The 16,027-nt window shown below is 36.4% G+C and overlaps 1 protein-coding gene across 4 annotated transcripts in view; it reads left to right on the top strand.

Annotated features, from left to right (window-relative positions):
- The window catches only part of ORC4 (origin recognition complex, subunit 4), a 96,228-nt gene that overhangs the window by 66,510 nt on the left and 13,691 nt on the right, over window positions 1-16,027 (top strand). For all 4 annotated transcript variants that reach the window (XM_011969313.1, XM_011969314.1, XM_011969312.1 and 1 more), the window contains 4 exons: window positions 5,126-5,201; window positions 5,606-5,691; window positions 9,154-9,202; window positions 11,995-12,146. In XM_011969313.1, the coding sequence (XP_011824703.1) occupies window positions 5,126-5,201; window positions 5,606-5,691; window positions 9,154-9,202; window positions 11,995-12,146 (363 nt within the window). The remainder of the gene's footprint in view (window positions 1-5,125; window positions 5,202-5,605; window positions 5,692-9,153; window positions 9,203-11,994; window positions 12,147-16,027) is intronic.

Here is a 16,027-nt window from a genome sequence, read left to right as displayed (position 1 = left end):
GAAAAGTAAAATTGCCTTTTCCAATCTGACAGAATTGATGTCATAAGGAAGTACTTACTTGTGTGAATGTGTCTTGAGGTGTCTGTCAGTTTGGTGTGATTCATTGCCCTTGGTTCTAGTTGTATACAGTCGTGTGGTCTTTGTATAGTTTTTTTTAGCTGTAATCCATAGTGTCATTTACAAGTGTCTCAGTGGCCTAGGCTGAGAGTTTCTGGTGGTAACTGTACAGCTTTGCAAGGGATGGGTTTGCTGGGCTGATTCTTAGTTTAGGGGCATATGCATGCATGTGGTGGGTCAACCACCTTGGGATCTGACACACTGGCAGATGGGGCTATTAATGTGGCCAGGAGCATAGTCATGCAGTTGCTCAGCCGGCCTTGGTGAATGTTTGCCAGGAGCAACTCACTGGTTTGTTTCTCAGGCCCAGGAGATGCCTGGGATCCAGGTGCAAGGCTGCTTGATCCCAACAGAGGTATAGGGATACAGTTCCTCGAATGGCTTGGGGCCATATCTGCTGAGGGGTTCCACAGGATTGTTTCTGAGGTTCAGGATGCAGTCACAAGGCTATTCAGCTGGCTTGTGGGCATGTCCACTAGGAGCATCCCGTGAGGCTGTTTCTCAGGCCTGTGACACTGCTGCTTGGCTGGCCTGGGAACTTTTCAGCAGCGATGGCCCACTGGACCATTTCGTAGACCTGGGAAGTAGGAGCAGGGCTGCTTGACTGGCCCAAGAGTGTCTGCCAGAGGCAACCCTCAGGGCTGATTTGTAGACCTAGGGTGTAATGCTGCTCAGCCAGCTAGGGTAATGTGTCTGTTAGGGCCAGTTGGCTAGTGTACTTCTCAGGTTAGGGACGTGGGCGTACGATTGGTTGGCTGGTCCTGGGGCATGTCTGATGGGTTATAGGGAGGCTGTGCTGTTTGTCAGGTTTGGGAGGTGAGTACAAGACTGCTTGGCAGGCTCAAGAATGGCCTGAAGAGCTACTTCTCAGGCCTAGTATGTGTTCACAAGGATACTTGGCCACCCTTTGGGAGGTGTATTCACCATGGGTGGCCCATAGGGCTGTCTCTCAGGTACAGGTCATGGCTCACGACTGCTCGGCTGGGCTGGAGGCATGCCTGCCAGGGGTAACCTTCTGGTCTGTTTTTCAGGCCCTGATTGTGGGCACAGGACCACTGGGCAAGCCAGAGGTATGTGTGCAGGAGTGAGGGGCGCAGGGTATTGTGGGGCTGTTTCTCAGGTTCTGAGTATGGGTGCATAGCCACTCTACCAGCACAAGCGGTGTATCAGCTGCTTGGATGCTCGGGGGCCTGTCCTTCTTGAGAGAGAGCCCCACACTGGTTTGGTCAGCTCAAGCGAGAGTTTGTCCTGGGTGGGACTGCCGGATTGGTCCTCTGGCCGGAAGTGTGGCAGCAAGAGGTTGGATTCCCTGCTGTGTAGGACCAGAGTCATAACCAATTATAGGCTCAGTCTCCATGCAGCTAGAGTTGTGGCATTCAACCACCTATGTGGGCTTGGTGGAATGAAGATGGACCCCTAGTACTGGAAAGGTGCAGTGGCTACTGGCCCGCGGAGCAGGGCGCACAACAGAAGTGGCTTTGGCCTCAACGGTGCCATGCTGCAGCAGGTTGGCCTACAGGTGGGTGAGGGATGGAGAGTGCATACTTTATTCTCATGATCTGGAGCAGTGCAACTGCTTGAATTCCCAGCAGCTCTCCACCTTGACTTAGGGCTTGCTAGGACTATGGAATTCTCCTGTGGTAAGGACTGTAGGTGTTTATAGTGTCAGTGAGGACTGGTGGGGATCTTCTGCTTACCTTTTCCCCAAAATGGGAAGTCCCTCCTGACTACGGGAAGATTTGATCCGGGTGCAGGAGATGTAGCTGCAGAGGCCAGGTGCCTACACACTACCCTCCTGGATTTTCAGTCACTACACATGTGTTTCCCCTTCCCTGCTGTACTCCAGCACTCTCCCTTCAACACGCCAGTCAAATCTTAGCTGTTCATTCATTGCTGTGGTCCTTTCTTGTGCGGGGTACGAGCACCAGGAGTCTCTAATCAGCCATCTTGCTTAATATTTTAAATCTGCGCTTAAGCTTTTTAATCTGCTTGTTGTTCCCTTCCTTCCATGTTACAGCACCTTTTCATAAACCCCTATAGGTTTAATCAATGTACTGAAATTTAAAGGCGAAAGCATTAAGTCATAGTATTTATCAGTTAACAAAATGGATTGGTTATTCTTGGCCACACTGACGGTTTATCTACTTTTTGCTTCTTAAACCAGAGCCCTATTGTGGTGTTTTACAGTCATTTATTGGGTTTCACTACAGTGGAATCTGGAAGAGTCCCTTGCCTGGCATTCCATTTTGATATAGTTTCATGTATTCCTGATGTACTCTGATGTTGGCAGGTTGAAGAGATGAACATTGTTTGACTTCTGCTACTTTTGTAATTTGTTGTATGTGTGGGAGTATCCTGAGAGAAAATATGGATTGACTAAATTGTCAGATACAATTTATTTTTATACAAGAACTCTCAATGGTATAATTTTTTTCGTTTTCTTTTTCTTTTATTTTTTTTTCCTCTCTTTTTTTTTTTTGACAGGGTCTCACTCTGTTGCCCAGGCTGCAGTGCAGTGGCACGACCTAGGCTCACTGCAACCTCCTCCTCCCAGGCTCAAGCGATCCTCCCACCTCTGCCTCCTGAGTAGCTGGGACAGGCATGTGCCACCACACCCAGCTAATAAGTTTTTTATGTTTAGTAGAGACAGGGTTTCACCATGTTTTCCAGGTTGGTCTGGAACTGCTGGGCTCAAGTGATCCACCCACCTTGGCCTCCCAAAATGCCGAGATTACCGGCATGAGCCACTGTGCCTAACCTCATTAGTATAATTATACAAATTCAAATTTTAAAACATAAGACCTGTAGTCTTATGTTTGTTTTAAACTCTAATCCTAACCCCGAGATTATAGTATATTTAAAACACTATACTTGGCCAAACTGTCTGAAATACAAAAATTCTAACTCTACAGTTAATTGAAAAAGGCAATAGTGTGGCTTGTAATATTACAAGCATTTTATTTTAAAAAAATTGATATAGCTTCAAGTGACAGATTGAGCCCTAGAAAATACCTTTTGATTTTAAGAGACAGGCTCTCACTCTGTCACCCATGCTGGAGCCCAGTGGCTCAATCATAGCTCACTGAAGCCTCAACCTCCTGGGCTCAGGCAGTCCTCCTGCCTCTGCCTCCCAAAGCACTCAGATTACAGGTGTGAGCCACTCTACCGACCCTTAGGAAATGCTCTTACACATGGAATTTACTGTAGACAGATTTCCTAGATGGTTAAATAGGATATTTCTCCTAGTTGCATATTGGTGAAACCTGTGTTTATTATAATATTTAGAAATAGTATAATCATTGGTGAGCATAAAAATTACTGGATGTGGGGAGATCTAAGAAAATTATCCTGGTATGTTTGTAATATTAAATTTTAGGCACAAAGAATGTAGAAAGGAGATTACCAAATTTGGTTATGTTGGTCAGTGTGACATTAATAACCAACTAAATATTTTTAGTGTATAATGTAGTTTAAATATTTGAAATGATGACGACATATTCAAGAAAAAAGCTAACTTAAATGGTTGATTGCCTAAACTACACAGTAAATTTTAGGAGTACCCAGATTAGAAGTAACATTGTTTGAAGATCACTTGCTAATATATTTATCATTTCAAACCATACACACAACCCATAAAATATTAGTGGGCTGATCCAAGCAAAGCATAAGTTGGTGTTTAAAGTAAGTTGAGTGGAAAGAAAGCTGTAAACCTGTTACAACTCTCCTTATACATATATAAAATGGAAGATATTATTAAAATCCCTATTCATTTTAGCAAAGGGTTTGAAATTGTTTTGAATAATTCATCAAAACATAAAACATTTTATGAATTAAAACAAAACATAACCTAGGAAAAAAGAAAATACCATGGATTGCTTAAAAAAAAAAAAAAAAAAAAAAAAGTTGCTGAAAGCAGTGTTTTGAGAGACCAATCGTATATCATCTGGGGATGTACTCTTATTATAGTGTCTGACCTGATCCAGAGGTGAAGAAGTACCTCTATACAGTCCTTTAATGTTACTTCTCATTAAATGTCACTTCTCAGTTGGGCTATTACTGGTAGTATGACAGGTGATATCTTGAGATTGTCTCCTTTTCAGAGGACCTAGAATTCCCTATGCTTTAAAAACCATGCAGGTATACCAGGAAAATTTTTTTATTTTTGGTATTTTGTTGTGAAACATATATAATTTAAAATGAGGATCATATTTGCTTTTTTCCTTTTGGATAAGGTATTGCAATGACAAATAAGTAGCATATTGCAAATACAAATAGTATTTTGTTTTGGAAAATAGTTTACCAGTTGTCCCAGTGCCTTTGTTCAGTAATCCTTTTTGTCCTAAGTTTTGATGCCATCTCTACTAATATTTTGTATATACAACTGCTTTTCCCAGTTCACTTATTTTATGATAGTACCTATATTTTAATATTGGAAGGAACAGTCCATCTTTACTCTTTAAAAAGATTTTTGGCTTTTCTTAATTCTGTTCACTTTCAAATTCTTTAAACAAATTCGAATGCATTGGTGATATGAAGAGATATATATGATATCACCGTACGAGAGCAGTACAGTGTTATAAAAAAAAAAGTATGCTGCATAGAAACCTTTAATTCAATAGGCTTTTAACTGATTACAATGATATTTAGTAATTCTCAGAGAGATGTGTAATGTACTAACTGAGACATGAAGTTTATAAGGGCCATGTCGCATGTTTAATGTGACATATAGAGACATATTTGTTTTAAAACTTGGTTGTTTCTAAATTTGTATTAAAAGTTTGGGTAGGTGATTGAGAGAATATTGTATCAGTCCTGGCTCTTGTTTCTTAAAAAGAGTCAGATATGAGATGTTCTAGTTAAACCTTTTATCTGTAAAGAATTTGAAAACTTAATTGTTAAAGAGGTCAATTTATTTATATTCTGTTCTTACCGCTTGTAGTTTAAAAAAGAATATGGACTTTTTTAAAATCTTTTACCTATTATTATCTCATAAACTTTTCATATTTAGTTAATAAATCATGCTTTGAAAGAACTCATGGAAATAGAAGAAGTGAGTGAAAATGTATTACAAGTTCACTTAAATGGTAAGTATGCCATTATTTTGCCATTGGAGATTACATAAACTTTGTGGGGTTTTTGTATGATGAAACTAAATTCACTTGTATATTTCAAATTCATTTTAATAGATTTTGAAAACTAGATCTGTGTTTTACTTAGCACACCATATGCAGTATTTTTAGAAATTAAAATACTAATAATGAAGGAGTCTCAGAAGGACTCTGGTTTTTTTCTTCTTTTTTTAATCATTCTAATCCCAAGGAGGATTATTTTTTGATTCTACAGAATGTCTTTATTGCTAAGTTTTAAAAAGAAAGTGATGTGAACTAACAGGCTTTGACTGGGAAGATTTACTTAACTGGAAAACAACCTGCTATATCAAATACATGTTTCGTTTTAATTAAATACTTTTAAATGGACTTTATTTTAGGACTGCTGCAGATCAATGACAAAATCGCCCTAAAGGAAATCACGAGGCAGTTAAATCTGGAAAATGTAGTTGGAGATAAAGTTTTTGTAAGTATAATTTCAGTTATTTTTATTAAATAGGCTTTAAGGTAATGTCTTTATACCATATATTTTTTTATATTTCTAGAATGGTAGGGAGAGGTTCAGAAATTCTAAATTGAAATATATAAGATTCTTTCATAAAAATGTGTAATGTATAGCATACATTTAGTCATTAAGTCTCTACAATATTTGGATTTTTTCATAGTAGGTTATACTAACTGTAAAATAGCTAAGAAACCCAAGTTTATGTAGATATTCTGAGTTTATTTCTTTTTCTGTAAGGTGAATACTTTGGTTCTCTATCTCTGGAGATAGATTAACACATTTTTTAAAATACCATGTTCCAGCAGCCTATTTCTACTTTTTTGAGACTTGAGTAGCTGTCTATAGTAGAAAATGTGCTAAATTTGAAGCTGCAATAGGTGGGTTTCAGTCATGCCTTACAACCCTTTGACTACCTGATAATCCAGAGCTAACAAGTATCTCTGAATTCAGATTCTTTACATGTTAATTGGGCATTATTTTATTATCCATACTTCACAGGATTATTTTGAAGAAGAAAGAAAACATTACACATCATTTAACTTAAAAAATAATTTGCTGGATGGTAATGTGCTGTACAAATGTCAGTTACCTTACTCTGTTTTCAGAAATTTATTCATAGATTATCATATCTTATAGTCTCAGGACAGTGAACATCAGTAAAAGAAACTGACTCGAAATGTTTTAAACTTTTACCTTTCACTTAATATATAGGGCCTAAGGAAAACATGATAATTTAATTTTGCAGCTACCTGAATTTTCATGATGAAATTACCTAGCCTCATACTGCTTATGCAGTTGGAGTGGATTATATACATTCCAACTTCATTTTCTGGTTACTGGTGACCATGCAGTGGCACTACTCTAATTTCTGAACTGTGTGCTTTGTGCTGCAATGATACCGCCATAGTTGTGTAAGACTCCTAGCATTTATGAGTTTTCTTTAATAATTAATCTATAAAATTATTATTAATTATAAAATAATCTAGAAAATTAATCTATAAAATATAGATTACTATTAACAGTAATCTAGAAAATTAATCTATAAATCTATATAATTATGTAATAGATTATATATAATTATAGATTATACAATTTATAAATTAATATAATAAATATATTAATCTGTGAAAATATTAACATAATAAAAATACTAATCTAATAATCTAAAAGGTTGAGTAAATTTGTCCCTTCCATAGTCTATAGGTCTTTGAAGTGTAATTTCAAAATGCCCCTTCTATAAATCTAATATTCTACCTCCTGTTTAAATGTGATGTTGAAGCTAGTGGCATATACTGAGCCAAAGACAGTTCCTATTAAGTATGCTCAGTTTGGCTTTTGGTTCCCAGTTGATCTGGATAGGTGTTTCTGACATTTTTAAATGTTACATATTCATATTGGTTTTATGTGAAATGATAAACACAATTTTTTATCATTCTGTTCTAATCTTCGCTATTATCATCACATATAGAGATTATTAGTTTAAGTTGTATCCAAAAATGTTTTGGCTTTCCAAGTAAGCATAGCCATACATGGATATGATATACATAAATTCTTCAATATACTCTTGAATAGAGAAATACTGGTATAGAAATTATTAGTTTAATTATTTCATTATATACATTTGGTTTCTTCTCAGAGAGCATAATTAGGTTGCCAAAGGTCATAAAATGGCAGAGGCTAGACATTATAAGAACCTAAGTCACTTAATGCAACCCACAGCTTTTCTGGTCTGATATAAGCAGACATATATATGTATATTATACATGCACAAATACATATTTATAGAAGTATATACTTAGAGCCGGGCACGGTGGCTCACACCTGTAATCCCAGTACTTTGGGAGGCTGAGGTGGACGGATCATGAGGTCAGGAGATCGAGACCATCCTGGCGAACACGGTGAAACCTCGTCTCTACTAAAAATACAAAAAAATTAGCCGGGCGTGGTGGCGGGCGCCTGTAGTTACAGCTTCTAGGGAGGCTGAGGCAGGAGAATGGCGTGAACCTGGGAGGCGGCGGAGCTTGCAGTGAGCCAAGATCACGCCACTGCACTCCAGCCTGGGCGACCACAGAGCGAGACTCCGTCTCAAAAAAACAAAAAAAAAAAGGAAGTATATATTTAGTATCAGATATAAAATCTTTTAAACAAAAAGCCTGAAAGACAAACTACCTTTGAGTAACTGACCACTGATTTCCCAACAGATTGTCTCTTTGAGGATTTGTTATATTATGGTAAATTATGGATAACACCTCTTGGTCTGCCTACCTTGGAAATAGCATAACAACATCACAATATGTGAAAGTTTAAAAAACTGTACGCTATTTTTATGTTAGATCTCTCAACTGGAGAACGAATAAGTGCGTTTCTTTTCTCCTTTATCTCTCCTAAAATTTAAAGTTGGCTGTTTCTTTTAATTATGAACTCTGAATGAAATAAAAATTAATAACTTTAATGAAAAAAATATTTTAATGGGGCTTCTACCCACAATCTGAAGCACCTGGATAAGGCATCTACTACGTTAAGTTTCATCAAGAATATTTAATTGTATCCAAAAACGTTTTGGCTATATTACAAGTAAACATAGCCAAACATGGTATGATATACATAAACTCTTCAGTATACTCTTGGCCGGGCGCAGTGGCTCACACCTGTAATCCCAGCACTTTGGGATGCCGAGGCGGGTGGATCACGAGGTCAGGATACTGAGGCCATCCTGGCTAACACGGTGAAATCCCGTCTCTACTAAAAAATACAAAAAATTAGCCGGGCATGGTGGCGGGCGCCTGTAGTCCCAGCTACTCGGGAGGCTGAGGCAGGAGAATGGCGTGAACCCGGGAGGCGGAGCTTGCAGCGAGCGGAGATCGCACCACTTCACTCCAGCCTAGGCGACAGAGCGATACTCTGTCTCAAAAAAAATAAGTAAATAAAAATAAAAAACTTCTTCAGCATACTCTTGAATAGACAAACACTGTTATAGTATCTAATGTTTCAAAAAAGCCTTTTGTTTTTGTATCTCATTTAAATTCATGGTTATTTCTTTACCAGTACAAATTAATTTGAGACTTGCAAGACCCCAGTGTGTTTGAAGACACAAAATAGAATCCATTTCTAGGTCTCAAACAATATTTAGAATATGGCAACTCTACAAAACTACCTTCAAATTTCTAGCATGACATTGTAATTAAAATAATTGCTTGAAATAAAATTTCAAGCATGACACTGTAATTGCCATTTTCAGTGTTGTGCCATCTTTGCTTAAGTATTTAAGTTTTAGATAGGAAGTATAGAGACTCTCAGCAAAGTCTGGGCAGTGACTCTAATAACTAGAAGATATACAGTGTTTATATAAAATCTGAGGATCAGCCCTCTTTTATTCTTTATTTCACTAAACTTTTAATCATTTTATCTCATTTTGTTGTTCAGGGAAGCTTTGCTGAAAACCTTTCATTTCTTCTGGAAGCTTTAAAAAAAGGTAAATATTAACATATTCAGCCATTTCAGAAGATATGTTTTAACTTTTATTTTTCCTTGATTATAAAGGTAATACAAGCTTTTGCCAAAAGAAAAACTCTCAAAATACAGAAACATTAAAAAGAATGATCACTGTATTCCCACCACTATAACAGTGATTATCTCAATTAGCATTTGGTTTCTTTATTCAATAATATATACAGTATAATATACTGTATATACTGATGATGTTTATATCAGTATATTATTGATGGAGATAAATGTAACTTTTTACAATAAAATTTTACCTATCATTTTGTAATCAGCAAATTTTGGTCTGCATCATTTTTATGGTTCTCATCTTGTTTTATAAGGTGCTATTTATTAATCACCAATTATGGACTTTTGTTTCTAATTTTTTATAATTAAGAAGAGATACTTAGATGATCATCCAGATATTTCCTGGAATAAATTTCTGTGGGTAGAATTCTGGGTTGAAAGGCACCGTCTTTAAAAGACATTTAAAAACTAAAGGTTTACTTTGTAAAAATATTTGATAATACCTTTTTCTTCACAACCTCAAAAACAATTATTTTTATGTTTGCCCATATAATAGAAAAACTTTCATCTCTTAGTTTAATTTGAATAATTTTGTTCTTTGTTTAATTTGCATAATTCTGTTAGTGGTGATGCTTGTCATTTCATATTTTTATTGACCTTTGAAATTTCCTGGTTTATGTACAGTCATGTGCCACATAACAACCTTTAATTCAATGATAGACCACATATGTGACAGTGGTCCTATTAGATTATAAAACCATATTTTTACTGTACATTTCCTGTGTTTAGATATGTTTAGATACACAAATACTTTCCATTGTGTTACAGTTGCCTACACTATCACATGCTCATAGGTTCATAACCTAGGAGTGATAGGCTATGCCATACAGCCTAGGTGTCTAGTAGGCTACACCAGTTAGGCTTGCGTAAGTACACTCTTAGGATGCTTGTACAATGATGCAATCACTAAACAATACATTTCTCAGAACGTATCTCTGTCATTAAGGGACACACGACTGTATTTCCTGTTGGGTCTTTGACCTGTTGTGGTAATGTTTATCTTATATTTATTTATCGGAATTTTTGTGTTTTATTTTTCTCTCCCCTTAAGTTTGGTTTGGACTTTTCTGATGATCTAAAGTTTTACGTTTTCCACGTAGTTAAGTTTATCTAGAAAGTTTTTTCTCTCCTTCAGATTATAAAAACATTGATCTTTTTATTTAATATATATATTTATAATTTATAATTTGTTTGGAATTTATTCTGATTTTACCTGTAAAGTAGGGATCTAACTTTGAATAGACTAATTTTCCCCACTGATGTATAATGCAATGTTTTATCAAATACTAAAATTCTGTATTAGTACATAGGTCTCTTTCTAGACTTTTGAGTAATCCTTTTGGTTTTATACCAGTATTAAATCATTTAGGCTACTGTATTTATTTGTGTGAAATAAGTCTTTCTTTTATCAGATATTTGTTTTACCTTTTAACACAAATGTAAAGGCATTAAGCCTAAGGTAAAAGGGATTCTTTTACTAAAGTTGTTTCCATCATTGAAGTGAGAAAAATGTAACCAGAGGGTGATGTGGAACTTTCCCAATGAAAAGCATTGTAGTTGAAATGCTAAAAGTTGTGCATAAAGGGAGTTTAAGTGACTTTAGTTGAACTTTATAATCTAAAAGTTTGTTTATAACAAGTATTTCTACAAGAAATGTACCTTGTATTTCTACTAAACAACTCTCTTTTAAAGCATTAGTTTTGTTCATTAATTAATAACTCCTCTTATGTTTTAATCCTAAAGTGTTTTCATTCTGTGCAGATATAGAAAACTCTTTCTCAATTTTATAATCATTAAATAAGAATTATGTTCACATAATTATAAAAATAATAGTCTTTAGTAATTTAAATGATTTTTGACATTTCTCAACAACAAACTCTACTAGAGTCTAGGAACTAGACTGAACTTTTTATTTTTTGGAGACGGAGTTTCACTCTTGTTGCCCAGGCTAGAATGCAGTGGTGTGATCTTGACTCACTGCAACCTCTGCCTCCCCAGTTCAAGAGATTCTCCTACCTCAGCCTCCCAAGTAGCAATTTTTTTTTTTTTTTTTAGCAGAAATGGGGTTTTACTATGTTGGCCAGGCTAGTCACAAACCCATGACCTTAGGTGATCCACCCACCTCAGCCTCCCAAAGTTCTGGGATTACAGGCATGAGCCACCATGCCCGGCCTAGACTGAACCATTTTTTTGAGATGGAGTTTCACTCTCGTTGCCGAGGCTGGAGTGCAGTGGCACGATCTTGGCTCACCACAACCTCTGCCTCCCGAATTCAAGCAATTCTCCTACCTCAGCCTCCCGAGTAGCTGGGATTACAGGCATGCACCACCACACCCAGCTAATTTTGTGTTTTTAGTAGAGATGGGATTTCTCCATGTTGGTCAGGCTGGTCTCGAACTCCCAACCTCAGGTGATCCACCCGCCTCGGCCTCCCAAAGTGCTAGGATTACAGGTGTGAGCCACCACGCCCAGCCTAGACTGAACTTCTTGAGAGCAGTCGGGGCTGTCTTTGTCCTTTGAATAATTTTTTTCTGTTGAATGAATATATATGCATCAGTAAATCCCCTACCCAAAGTAGGCTATCAGTATGTTTGTAGAATTGAGTTTTAAAAACTGAAATACAGTAAATAGTTTGGAAATTTAGGAAAGGTGGATATAATTTCTTGATAATGTAATGCTCTTATTTTATCTTAGGTGACCGAACTAGCAGTTGCCCAGTGATCTTCATATTAGATGAATTTGATCTTTTTGCTCATCATAAAAACCAAACACTTCTCTATAATCTTTTTGACATTTCTCAGTCTGCCCAGACCCCAATAGCAGTTATTGGCCTTACATGTAGATTGGTAAGTCTTTTTCTTCATTAAAAAAGTTGATTATAATATTTTAAAATTCAAGCTTAATTGCTGACACTACTAGTCTTTTTTCACTTATTTAGGTCATTATATTAGGCATTTTAAAAATTTTGTTTCAACAGTGCCTGGTGTATTTATCCTGCTTTTCAGTTCAAATTTAGGAAAACAGGTTAATGGTTACCTTAGCCCATTAATGAATACCTCCCTCCCCCCAGTGAAATCACTGAAGAAAAAAGTGTGAAATCAGATTATGCTAATAAATATAATTTCTACATTATCAAGTAATGAGGCAGTTAAGTAATCCCACCAGTATTTGAGAAAACTTGGTAATAGTTTTTGTTGTAAGATTTTTTTTCCATATTTTGAACAGGATTGAAATCAACTCTAAATAATACTATTCCAACTTTCAAAGTACACGTCTCCAGAAATGGAAGAGATTCTACCAAGCACTGACAGTAGATAGTGGCTTTTTCATTCCATGGGATATTTTAGAATGATTTTAACTATAGTCTCAATATCACTATCACTTTGCTTTGTGAAGGCTCTGTACATATTGAACCATGTGTACCTTTGGACAGCTATACAGGCCTTTTTGTGTTTACCTTCTTACATACTTGTAGCATGAACTTCCTTACTGAATTCAGATAAACTGGCATTGAAGAGTGCCTTGGCCCATTTTGTGTTGCTATAACATAATACCTGAGACGGGTAATTTTTAAAGAAAAGAGGTTTATTTATCTCACAGCTGTGCAGGCTGAGAAATTCAAGGGCATGGCACTGGATTTGTTGCAAGGGCTTTCATGCTGCATGACATGGTGGAAGGTCAAATGGGGAGCAGATATGTGTAAAAACGAACCAGATGGGAGTTGGAACCTCAATTTATAACAACTCGCTGTCTCAAGAACTAATCTATCCCCATGAGAACAAGAACTCAGGCCAGTAAGAGGGCATTAAATCTATTCATGAGGGTCCACTCCAGTGACCTCCCACTGTTGCACTGGCAATTAAATTTCAACATGAGATTTGGTGGGGACAAACCACGTCCATACCATAGCACAGTTATCTCTTTTCTCATGCTATAACTGGTGTCTCCATAGCTTGCTTGCCATCCTCTTCCCCCTCCATTCTCCACAGACATATTCAGGCACATGTATACATTCACATCTCCTTTCGTACAGCCCTTTTTCTTTTTCAGAAAAGTGAAACTTTTTACTAATTCATATTTTAACAGTCCTCCTTCCAGTGCTGTTTCTCTATAGAGTCACTGTCATTTGCCCCTCTTTTCCCTGTGCTCTAGAGCTTATGATGTATGGCTTTAGTATAAACTCCCCTCATACATCACTGGCTGGTGCTCCACATATCTTTATTCCTCCTTGCCAAAAGCAGCAGGCTATGACAAGGATCAAAGAAGTACCCTCCTTCTTGCCAAAAAAAAAAAAAACAAAAAATCTTCCTTTGGGTGGAAGCGGCTGTGGCAAGTGTTGTTGACCCGATGAAGAACCAAATAAAATGTCAGTAACTTCTTAGCAGTGTTATCAGATGTTCTTTTTTTATTGTGTATATATATAATTCTCCAACTGTGTAGTTCTTTCAAGTGTAATCTTTTTTCTTTCTTTCTTTCTTTCTTTTTTTTTCTTTTTTTTTTGAGATGGAGTCTTGCTCTGTCGCCAAGGCTGAAGTGCAATGGCATGATCTCAGCTCACTGCAACCTCCACCTTCCGGGTTCAAGCAATTCTCCTGCCTTAGCCTCCCGACTAGCTGGGATTACAGCCACACACCACCATGCCTGGCTAATTTTTGTAGTTTTGGTAGGGACGGGGTTTCACCATGTTGTCCAGGCTGCTCTCAAAACTCCTGACCTTGTGATCCGCCCCCCTCGGCCTCCCAAAGTGCTGGGATTACAGGTGTGAGCCACTGCGCCTGGCCTCAAGTATAATTTTATCTGTGTATCCATGTTTATAGGGAGAGATATATAGAGGGAGTAGTGACTTTGCCAGCAAGCATCTTCTTCCCCATTGGGAGTAATTCCATTTTTGTTTTTTGGTTTTTTTTTACTAGTTCCTTTATGCCCACATTGCCAACTTCTGTCATTACTGCCTACTACAAAGACATTATTTACTTCCATCTCTTTTCATTCCCAAATTTAGGGTCTTAATTGTTGCTTGTATTGATATTACTTCTACTGTCTACCTATATGGGTGACCTAGAACTCTTTCTTAATAGAAAATAAATGTGCAATATCTGAATCTCTGAATATAACCTTTCTTCTCTTTTAATTCTCATGCTGGCACTATACTTTTCTTTGACCTCGTAAAAACATTCAAAATTTTTTATTCACCCTCGTGCCTCCTACCTCAGGCTGTTAGTCTTTCTTGTCCTCCTTCCCAGACTAACCATGATCCCATTTTGATCACTTGAATTCTTTCCTCTATATCATGATTTCTTGACCTAGGTATTATGAGAGTCATCTTGCTAGATGTTGAAATGTATAGTTCTGGGCTTAAACTACTCCCCTTTTAAAAAACTTTATTCTATAACATTTTAACAATATACATAAGAAAGAATAAATAATAAGCCCTGAATTCCCTTCTCCACTCCTTGCCAAGATTCAATTACTACAGACTAGTTTTATTTATCCTCAACATCTCCCTTAATTCCTGTATTATTCTGAGGCAAAAACTAGGCATTATATCATTTTATCAGTAAGTGTTTTAGAATGTATTTTTAGGAAATAAGGGCTCTCTAAAAATATATTTCCCTAATATAATTGTTATATTAGCTGTAATTCCTTAAATAATATGTATTATTTAAGTTACGCTCCAAGGTATACAACCAAGACAAATGAAACCAGGTAACTACAAAAAAAGTGTATGTGAATGTTTGTAGTGGTATTATTTTTAATAGCTTAAGAAATGTAAACAACAGTGACATCATGTTCATATTTGGGGGTGGGGGCTTTTTAAAACAGCTTTATTGAGATGTAATTTATACCATACAGTTCACTCATTTAAATTATACAGTTAACAGGGTTTTTATTTACAGAGTTGTGCATTTATCACCACAATTTAAGAGCCACATACCTTTTAGCAGTCACCCCAAATCCCCTGTTCCCTCCACAGCCCTATGCAACCACTAATCTACTAATCCACTTTCTGACTGTATAGTAATTTTTGAATCATACAACGTATAGTTTTGTGTGACTGGCTTCTTTAACATGTTTTCAGGGTTGATCTGTGTTACAGCATATATCAGCCCTTTATTCCTTTCTATTGCCAAATAATATTCTGTTGTATAGATATACCACACTTTGTTTATCCATTCATCAGTTGATGGACATTTGGGTTGTTTACATTTCTGAAGCTATTAAAAATAGTACTGCTGCAAACATTCACATACACTTTTTTTGTAGTTACCTGGTTTCATTTGTCTTGGTTGTATACCTTGGAGTGTAACTTAAATAATATATATTATACTATACTATATATGTAGATGTATATATACATATATAAATTATATATATTATATACATTATACTGTGTACTATAATATATTTTGAAAAATTCCTCAAGTTCAATATTAAAAAGAGATTTAGGAATGACAGTTCCTGCAATTTATGTGACTTAGGAAGACAACTTACCTATTGTGCTTTTGATATCTTGGATAGTTTGAATGCCTATCAGTTTTGTGGAAGTATTTTCTTCATTTAAGAACACTTCGTATGTCCTTGCAAGCAGTACATATTAGTTATCCTTTGGTTTTTAGTGTTCTTTGATGGTAAATTTGATTCCTGATTTCTTCCTAAGGAAAAATAGTACAAATACAAATAAAGTCTAAAAGCATTACTATAAAAAATAAAAATAAAAAATAAAAAG

This window comes from Mandrillus leucophaeus, unplaced genomic scaffold, assembly GCF_000951045.1.
Source record: "Mandrillus leucophaeus isolate KB7577 unplaced genomic scaffold, Mleu.le_1.0 Scaffold880, whole genome shotgun sequence".
NCBI classification, from domain to species: Eukaryota; Metazoa; Chordata; class Mammalia; order Primates; family Cercopithecidae; genus Mandrillus; species Mandrillus leucophaeus.
The sequence above is the reverse complement of the archived record's forward strand: the minus strand, read 5'-3'. Positions and strand labels throughout refer to the sequence as shown.